This window comes from Phoenix dactylifera, unplaced genomic scaffold, assembly GCF_009389715.1.
Source record: "Phoenix dactylifera cultivar Barhee BC4 unplaced genomic scaffold, palm_55x_up_171113_PBpolish2nd_filt_p 000283F, whole genome shotgun sequence".
Classification (NCBI taxonomy): Eukaryota; Viridiplantae; Streptophyta; class Magnoliopsida; order Arecales; family Arecaceae; genus Phoenix; species Phoenix dactylifera.
In genome coordinates, this window is record NW_024067767.1 from 558426 (window position 1) to 568252 (window position 9827).

The 9827-nt window shown below is 40.2% G+C and overlaps 1 protein-coding gene across 1 annotated transcript; it reads left to right on the top strand.

Annotated features, from left to right (window-relative positions):
- Positions 1 to 385: 385 nt before the first annotated feature.
- LOC103711239 (coniferyl alcohol acyltransferase-like) lies at positions 386 to 3229 on the top strand. The gene is made up of 2 exons (XM_008797312.3): positions 386 to 876; positions 2021 to 3229. The coding sequence occupies exons 1-2, from the start codon at positions 460 to 462 to the stop codon at positions 2978 to 2980; spliced, it is 1377 nt and encodes a 458-aa protein (XP_008795534.1). The 5' UTR covers positions 386 to 459; the 3' UTR covers positions 2981 to 3229.
- Positions 3230 to 9827: the final 6598 nt, after the last annotated feature.

The following is a 9827-nucleotide window of genomic DNA, read 5'->3' on the forward strand; positions in this document are numbered from 1 at the left end:
GCAAGGAGACCAAGTTAGAGGGAGTCGGAAAATTCAAAAAGAGGCAATTGGAAAATTGGAAAGAGGCTTCGACAGTATTGGAGTTGGAAACTTGAGGAGTATTTGGAGTTGACGTAAAATAAAGGGCATTTTTATCCTCAGAGATATATGGTTTAATATTAAGTTCCCTGGGACCAGCAGCTAAGCTACAATCCAAGGATGGACCCCGTTAATTTCCCCTGAAATCTTTTATCGGATTAGTCCATAGTAAACTAAGGCTTACCGAATAAATTAATAATTTCTCCAGGTGTCGTGTGATGTTTTTCTAGTTGACTGGTCTCAATCTGTCTTTTCCTTCCCCACCACAATATTAAAAAGCCCTGTGCTCCACTCCATATCCACCCAACCCCTCCCTCGAGCTCTCTGAGCGTGTTCGTACCTGCTGTACTTTTTGGAAGCGAGCACGCAGATTAATCGAGAATGGGCGAAGGCAAAGGAGGATGCACGGTGACGGTCCGCCGGAAGGAGAGGGTGGCGGCCGTGCTACCGCTCCAAGAGCATTGGCTACCCTTCTCCAACCTGGACCTGTTGTTGCCACCCCTGGACGTGGGCGTCTTCTTCTGTTACGAGAAGCTGCCCGGCTCCCCCTCCTTTGCCGCCATGCTCAGCTCTCTCAAGGGATCGCTGGTGCAAGCCCTTGTCACATACTACCCTTTTGCAGGTGAGGTTATCACCAACTCGACGGGCGAGCCGGAGCTGCTCTGCAACAACCGAGGGGTGGATTTCATTGAAGCCTACGCCGACGTAGAGCTCCGAGAGCTTTGCCTGTACAAGCCAGATGACAGCTTCAAGGAAAAGCTCGTGCCCAAGAAGGAAGGAGGGGTGTTCTGTGTTCAGGTAAACCAACCCCGTCCTCCCGGCCCGACCATCACCAAAGAAATAACAAGATCATTAATTGCTTAAGTACGACACTAAGGAACAAGGAAGATGAATCTAGCATGTTGGATCCCTTGAAAACTAGGTTGCAGTAAAACCTTACAGCTTGGATACATGAAGAATCCTGATAGAACAAACAAAAATCAAGATAAAATTGTCTTTTCATCTGAAATCAGTTATATTAATGTATTGGATGTTAAGTTGAGTTGCGCGCAATAATAATCTACTAGACATCTTGATGGTTGGAACTTTCTTTAATTAGGAAGGTAGTTAGGGCTCTTGTCGTTTTGCATTGTTATTTCTCTAAAAACTAGTGAACTAACATATATATAGATCTAGATTGATGTCAAAGATAGCATGCAAAATTCCTGTTATTCGTTGCTTCTATTTTTATTTTTTACTTTTTTTGCAAGCAATGGACCTTTGCTTCCCAAAGCTCTAGAAAATATACAAACAATCTGAAAAACAAAAGAATTTCATCACAAATGTTGTTCTGTTTAGTTTAATTTTCTCTTGTGGGTTTTTGAATGTAAAAACGAAAAGTGAGAGAGATGCCAAAAGGATCCTGCCATAAAAAAAAAAAAAAAGAAACCTCTCTCTCACGTGCATCACACTTGTCTAACTCAAATAATAAAACAAAAAATATTTTTTCTAAGAAAAATAAACAAATGTTATTGAATAAATATATATATTTTAAAAAATATAAGTAAATCAAGTGAATATTTTTCGGCAAACTCTAAAATAGAAAAATGCTTGTTGGACACAGCCGATGGTCATATTTGGTAAGATGTAATATGCTTAACCAGCCGGCTGTGATGTGCCAACTTACCAAACCAATTAATACGATCGATGCAGCCGCCAAGTTAATTTCCGGGAGACGAGTCTCCATCTTTCCGGCTGCCGTAGGTAGCTGACGAAAACTCCTGGCCGCTCCGCACCCGTCTTGTTCCTTTTGTAAGAAAAAACTGAGCTTTCTTTTAGTGTTAATGTTATTACGAGCGAATGATGGCCCAAAGGGAGCATTAGCGAATGTACTTCGATTTAATGGTGCAACTAAGTGATCTTTTTTCCAATTTTTATTAAACACACACACACACACACGCAGGCAACGGAGCTCAAGTGCGGCGGGCTGGTGGTGGCATGCTCGTTTGACCACCGCATCGCCGACGCAGTCTCGGCGGACATGTTCCTGGTGGCCTGGGCCGAGTTAGCCAGCTCCAAGCCCATCTCCCGCATTCCTTCCTTCCGAAGGTCGCTGCTCAACCCCCGCCGGCCGGGACGTCACGACTCCTTCCCGGACCGCCTCTTCGCGCCCATTTCCTCGCTGGTTCCCCCATCGTCACCACCCCAGCTGCAGCAGCCCACCGTCAGCCGCATCTACTACATCACCGCCGAGGACGTGGACCGCATGCAGACCGCTGCCAGCTCCGGCGGAGCCGCCCATAGGACCAAAGTCGAGGCCTTCACCGCCTACCTCTGGCGCGTCCTCGCAAAGGGCACCGTGTCAGGGGACAAGCCATGCCGGATGGGCCTCGTTGTCGATGGACGGTCCAGGATCGACGCTCGCGCCATGGCCAACTACTTCGGGAACGTACTGACCCCTCCTTACGGGACCCTCAGCGCGGAGGAGCTTGGACGGATGGCGCTGCCGGAGGTGGCGGACGTGGTGCATGAGTTTCTCCGGCCGGCCATGACGGCGGAGCATTTCCGGGGACTGGTCGACTGGGTGGAGTCGCACCGGCCAGAGCCGGCGGTGGCGAGGATCTACTTGGAAGATGAGGAGGGGGGCGTGGCGTGCGTGGTGTCGTCGGGGAGGCGGTTTCCGGCGTCAGAGGTGGAGTTCGGATGGGGGAAGCCGGCGCTGGCATCGTACTTCTTCCCGTGGGGTGGCAGCACCGGGTTTGTGATGCCGATGCCGAGCCCCAAGGGGAACGGGGACTGGGTGGTGTATGCTTACCTTCTCAGGGATCTGGTGGAGGTCTTGGAGGCCGAGTCGCCTCAAGTGTTTCGGCCGCTGACACCCGACTACTATCTCAAACTTCTCGAGCTCGAACTGGTTGCATGATTGAGCCACAACGAAGATCTAATCCGGATCTGTTGCCCAACCATAGATTCTCTTGTTTGGAGAATACAAAAAAATAATGGGCAACAGATAGATGTATTAAGTCTGGATTACCGTCTAATACTTGTTTGCTCTATCCACTGTCGTATGTACTGGTTTCCTCCTCCAATATCCAAAGACAATAAACGTTGCTTGTACTGTTTATTGTGTCTGTATAATTGTATTATATATTATAAAGGCAAATTTGGCTCAGATCCCTGCGTTTTCTTGCAACCTTTTGTTGTTCTGGTAGTTGGTTTGGACTATTGGAATATGAGGGGCTGGATGGTAAAGTAGAAGGATCAAGACAACAGCAACTCAGAACTTAACACTAGTTTCTGCCGTTTGATGTTTAATCCTTGCACAGCCAGCATTTAACATCTAGTTATTGCAAATGATTAGATCTGTATACAACTAGAAATTTTTATACACGTCTATCCACATTTTGTACACATATAACCGAGATATCAATACTTATGAGACAAGGATTAAATATAAAAGATCCATCAAATTTAAGGATCAGATACAAAACTTCTATTTAAAATAAATGAATTGTAAAATTACAGTCAACCAAAGAGCTTGAAGTGCCCCAAAAGCTAGCATAGAAAGTAGTGCTTCTTTCTTTTCGTAGTTTTAATATTCCAGAGCATCAGCAGATCCAGGATGTTGGATCCACCTCGATCTTGAAAGCATCAAGAGGAAATCTGGCAGGAATCACGGCCCACGTTCTGTAAAAGTTATGCACCGAGTACAAACTGTGAGGTGGCTATTTATGTTCATGCCCCGAGTTATTGGCCAGATGCTAAATTTCTTGTTAAATATATCGAATCCATATTAGAAATTGCAGTCCGTTTGAAGGGGAAAAGAATTATGAAATTTTTATCACACGTAGCACTTCCTGGTGGTTGACTACCTTTTCAGGTCTTTCTTGTTTACTTTCTGTTTTTTGCTATCATCTTGTTTAAGTTGAAAGAATGCCAACTAGGCTCTTATAACTTCTATCAAAAAGCACATGCCAATGTGTCAAATCGTTGCAACATGGCAATTGACAACATTCTTTTGATGACGTATCATTCTGTATTTCTCGTCAGGACAGGATGATCCTTAATTTTGATTTCTGGAGAAGTGATGTCCATGTGGAAATGTTACTCGTGACATTTTAGGGCAATGGTTTTCCTGGTTTTAATTCCTGGGTTCTACTTCAAGATTTATCCCTACACTCAGTGGCTCAATCTGTAGGTGAGAGGGAGTAATCTACTTGGGTCGAATACGAAGTTTAAGAAGCCTAAGACGAGCACAATGAATGGACCATGGCAGCCCAAGCCCAGCTAATTATCAACAAGGAAGGTTATAGTTGTCTTTGATTCTTCAGATAGCTTTGGAAATGGATGAAAAAGGAAAGTTTTTCAAAGGAAAAAATCTAGTCAAATTTGAAGGCATATTTTTATGTATTTTAATTTCTCCACCATCCAACTAGCTCAAACACACACTTTTCTTCTTTTTTTTCAAAAAATTTCAGCTTTTCGAAACTTTCTCCAAGCAACCAAGCATACTCTATGGATAAACTTTGTATTCCAACACCAGAGGGAAGAGTTATTGCATGCAATAGAGGCCTGTATCTCTTAAGGTAGATGCAGACCATGAAGATGAAAAATGAGATCCAGTGGTCCATTCTCTAGAGGGGTGTAATTCCCAGTGGTCATTACATCTCCCATGGCACCCAAATCCATTTTTGAGACTAGGTTGATATGGACTGAACCTCGTATCTCTCATGGCACCCATTTAAATCATGAGGCCTTCCAAAGTTCTGAACCAAGCAAGTTTTGCTTTCATGATTTATCCTGACCATTACATCTCTTGTGGAACCCTATCTAAAAGTCTTAACCAAACAAGCTCCACTCGGTGGACGTAGTTGATTTACAAATTACAATGGCCGCTGGATCTCCCATAGCACTTCTCTAAATCATGAGGCTAACCAAAGTTCCAAGCCAGAGAGATTTTGTCCTTGTTATTGATTCCGACCATTAAATCTCCCATGCAATCCATCTGAATCATGAAGCTGTCCCAAGTTTTTAATGAAACAAGTTCTGCCCTTGAGACTTGGATTACAGTGACCAATAAATCTAAATTATGAGATTCTTTGAGATCAAAATAGACTGTTTCTGCCCTGATAATTTACATTGACTATTAGTTGTGACTTTGTCGGAAGGTGGCTACTAGTTTAACGAGCCAAATAACAGCCCAAAATGGTGTGGTTATTAATTCCCAAAGCAATCTAATTCCCAATTACTCTTCCTGTTTTAATTGGTTGTCAACAACCTCTCTTCTTTTTTAACCTCACCTTGTTATCCATGAAAGTTTTTCTTTTAAAAAAAGGTCTTAATCGGTTAACTACCACATTGTCAATCAAACAGCATATTTTTCCTCCATTCTAACATTAATGGTGGGTTAAGTGAGCAGCAACAATAATTCTAACCCACGATATCTAATTTAGGAGTGGTTACCAACCATTTGATGTTCACCCTGTGGTCAACCATTTGATGTTCAAACACATTTACTCATCCAAATCATGAGACTATTGACTTTCTGACCAACCAATTTTACTCTTGAGACTTGGCAATGTCTGGATGCTGGCTAGCTAACTAGTTGGTAATTATTCTTAACTCCATGTAACCATCTCATAATCACTTATCTCTAGTTAGTAATATTTTTTGTTGGTTAAAGCTTGGGGGTTACTGGATTAAGCTGTGGAAAAAATTAGAAGAGAAGAAAGAGTTCTTTCAGTTGAACCTATTTCACCAAGGGTAGAATAAGTATACCCAGGTTAAGCACCTTTTTGGTGCATTGATCATTTGAAATTAATCTCTATTTTTAGTAGTATTTAATTAGTTAATTGAACAACTATCCGCTAACCATCACTTAATTGACCACCAAACACAATCTTCGTCGATAGAGAAAGAAAAGAACAAGAAAAACAATAAAGGAGTGTAAGTAGGAAAAGGCCATTGAAAGCATAAGCCAATTATTTGTTGAATAAGCCAATTGTTTGTTGAATAGTCCCCACGGGTTTGGTCAGGAAACACTTGCACAGTAAGCATCTGTCAAAGTCCCAGTCTAAATCCTAGCTTATTGGTATATTGGTCTCCAAGAAGAAAAGAAAAAGAAGGCTTGTGGAGAATTTTTTATTTTCTGAGAGGTGTTGGATTGATATGGGCCATGCTCAAACCATCCAATCTAACCATCCTACTGAATTACCCAAACAAGTTCTAACTAGGTTTGAAATTTGTCAGAAATATCACCAAATAATTTTTGAACTTCCAACTTGCCACTTTAATTAGGATAGGGACCCACTCCTCCTACTTAGCTGCACTACTAAATCCTGATCAGGCTGACAAAATTTTGGCATCATATAATTTTCAGCGTATAGTTCGGTATCATTTTCTACTTTGCGCAAACAGTTCTAAACCTAGACTCGTTCATTTTTCTCCACTTTAAATGCACTATGATATGATGTATTACCCCTTGATTCTCATTTCACTCTTCTTAAACTTGTATATAAAATTATAAAAAAATTGATTTAGGTCCCCATGAATCTAATAGAATTCGACTTTAGATACAGTTTGAGCAAAGTAGATCTGTTACTATGCTTTCTGAATTTAATATCTACAGTGTGAAGTAGAACTATTTGATAGGAGCGTTACTATATGTATCTTTCTGGTGGGACCACGAGTCAACGTGATTGCCCTTTATGAACCACATCCTTGCCCTAGGTTCACATGTTTATCATTTGATAATATTTTCTTAAAACTAAAGTTTGCGGTTGATTGGATCACAGGTATGCTAGAGCGACAAGGTTGATCAAAAGATTAGGCTTATCATAGACTTGATTCGATTTGCCTTAGTAAAAGAACTTAAAATTTCTAATAGAAATAGAATATTGCAAAGAATTAAAGCAAGTGAAGAAGTAATATCATAGATAGTGAAATTATCCAATGAAGATTGATTACATGGAAGGAAAATAAGTGGTACAAGATACAAGTTTTTTTAGGCTAGAATGGTGATCATACCAAAGAATTGATAAACCAATAAAGGTCAAGGATGCAGGCCCTCTCGACGTTGTGTCAATCTTGTCAATCTTCTCGAGATGGAAGGAGACTCTTATTTGAGAACTTTGGACCAAGGTCAAGGATACAGAATGGTGTCAAAGTCTAGTCTATGTTGACATTGATATCAATTGTCCATCAGTATGTCTAGTGTGAGAGATAGCAAACAGAGCCTTTTCCACTTTTTATATTGTATATTGGTAATTATTTTCAGCAATAATCATCCCCTCTTGGATTGTTTCTTTTTTTTGGTAACTCGCTCCTTGATAGCTATGGATGGTTCTTTATATGTCTAATTTCTCCTTGTTGGAGTAATTTTTTTTAGAAAGGTAAGTCCAACAAAAAATATCCATATGTGATGTCACAAGCAGCCAAACATAGCACTTCCAGATGTCATACATACATTAATTAATCAGATCTTGACCAGTCTAATATTTTGACCATTTCATATAGTTGGTCGATAAGAAATTGATTGTTGGAAGTAAACATTACCTCCCGCCGCTTAATGAAAATAAATAAAAAATAATATTTTTTATAAAGTTGGATGTAAACAATTGATATAGGATTGATTAATTATAATAAGCAGTAAGTCATGATAATAAAATCTCGATCAATTATACTTATATTTGTCCACCACTTTTATTAATCATTGAGTTGCTTGACTAAAAAACAATATATTTTGTTTAGTGAATAAACACATGCATTATGATAAAATCATGCCTTAATTCTTAATAAATGCGCTCTTAATAGTCAACTAAGATGAAGAAAAATAGATATAAATAATGTTTATAGATGGTCGATCACCATAATCCATGCTACTATTTTTGGGCAACATGGAGAAATATTTTGGTGGATTGATATTCTTTGACCGATTGACTATTTTTAAATCATCAGTCTCCTTTGACTATTTTTGATTAATTGACTTTTATAGGCCTTGGTTGATCAGCCATTTTTGTCTCTTTTACATTTGATTCATCCTTTTATTCAGCTAAATTTAACTAATACTCATTAATTGTTTTGCTACTTGATAAGTAAGTTTATCCAAGAATTATTCAAGATTATTAAATGCTTTTTATTTTGATAATAAAAGTTTCCATTGTTATAGAGCATGGAGAGCGGTGAGCAAAAGAATTAGTGCAAAATCTTTTATATATAAAATAAGAATAAAAATAAAATTGACGAACTGAAATATATTTAACAAAAGATCTTTATCCCGTACGTACGTGGTTGAGAGCTTCACGTGGTCGTGGGATTTGAGCATACAACTTTTTTAACTGAAAAAAGAAAAAGGAAAAAGAAGAAACTTATTGAAGCAAAAGAACCCAAATCGGTCAACACTGGGCTCCACTCACCAAAGGCGTCGATGAGATCAACAAAGAAGGTACGGAAGGCAAACCAAGGCTTCTCCTTTCTCCATCACATTACCATACTGGCTTAAATGGTTCCAGAGGAACACTTGCCTCGGGCTTCAATTTGGATCTTTGGTTGCGCAGAAAAAAAGGGAGTTGAAACTGCGGAAGCGAAGCATCCACTTGGTGGAAAAAGCCGGCCTTCTTTCTGTCAATTCTGACAGCGAGGCAGCACCTCATCCAATGAGTGAACGAGGCTCCACGCGGGACCCACCGTCATGTGGCCATGTCACCGCGTCCCGCCGTGTCGCCTTCCCTGCTGCCGTCCTTATCTCGACGTTCCACCGTCGAATCCGGATCCGACGGTCTGCCTATTGCGTTGTGCTTTCTCGTGGGACCCACGACGCAGGGGATCGATCGTCGCTCGTGGAACACGACGAGGGTGGTCCCGGGCGTAGTGGGATCCGTTCGAGAATCCTATGCCGTAAAATAATGGACGAAGGTGCGGATCGTCGCACGCTCGGTTTTATGCGAATGGCCTGATTTGTCCCTGCTCTTTCCATTGATGATGAACATGTCCGTAGATTTGCTTCTTCAAAAAAATTATAATGAAAAATCTTTACAAGCTGTATCAAATAAGATGAGTTTGTTAGAAATAGCTATCCTTATAAGATGCATTTGATAAGTTTGTTCAAACTGGTGAGAAATGATGAGACTAAATCATACCTGTTCTCATAATGTGTAAGCCTGACTACATCAAAATTATCTCCCGAAAGGTTGTCAACAAAACAAGGTTTCTACTATGATTTAGGTCAATTAGTTACCAACTACCAACCTTGATAAAGAGCGGCTTTATAAGTTAAAGGGGGTGCGAGAAGTGGCTTCCTAAATGGCTCCCTTGCCTGAAAGAGTGATATGAGTAATTTGATTTCTTGTGGATTTAGGATTGATAGACTTGGACGTTGTTGTATAGTTTGGCCTTTAGACAACTACCCATATTATTTCCAATCCTTGCAAGTTTCATTTAAAAATATGGTAAAATGGTAGTTAAATCATAAGTTTCTTGCAAGTTATACTTAGTTTTATCTTAAAGGAATGCTGTTTCTTTGCTTCACTTTCATGGTTTCCCCTTTATCTCAACTTTTTCGAACTTTTCGGTTCCTGAATGCAAAAGCCAAAAAAAAAAATAAAATCCAAAAGATGGTGAATCCTAATTCCCGGATTTTTTAGTTGATTTGTGGTGGCTAGTAAACAAAACGCTTCATGTTTCCTTTTTTTTCTTTTTCTTAGAAAAGAAAAAAGGAAATTTGCAACTACATTAGCCAATTTATCAGCTACCAGATTTGCCTCTCTTAATAT

Coding starts and splice junctions, on each gene's coding strand:
- LOC103711239 (XM_008797312.3), top strand. CDS start 460: ATGGGCGAAGGCAAAGGAGGATGCACGGTGACGGTCCGCCGGAAGGAG. Junction 877..2,020: donor GAGGGGTGTTCTGTGTTCAG/GTAAACCAACCC, acceptor ACACACACGCAG/GCAACGGAGCTCAAGTGCGG.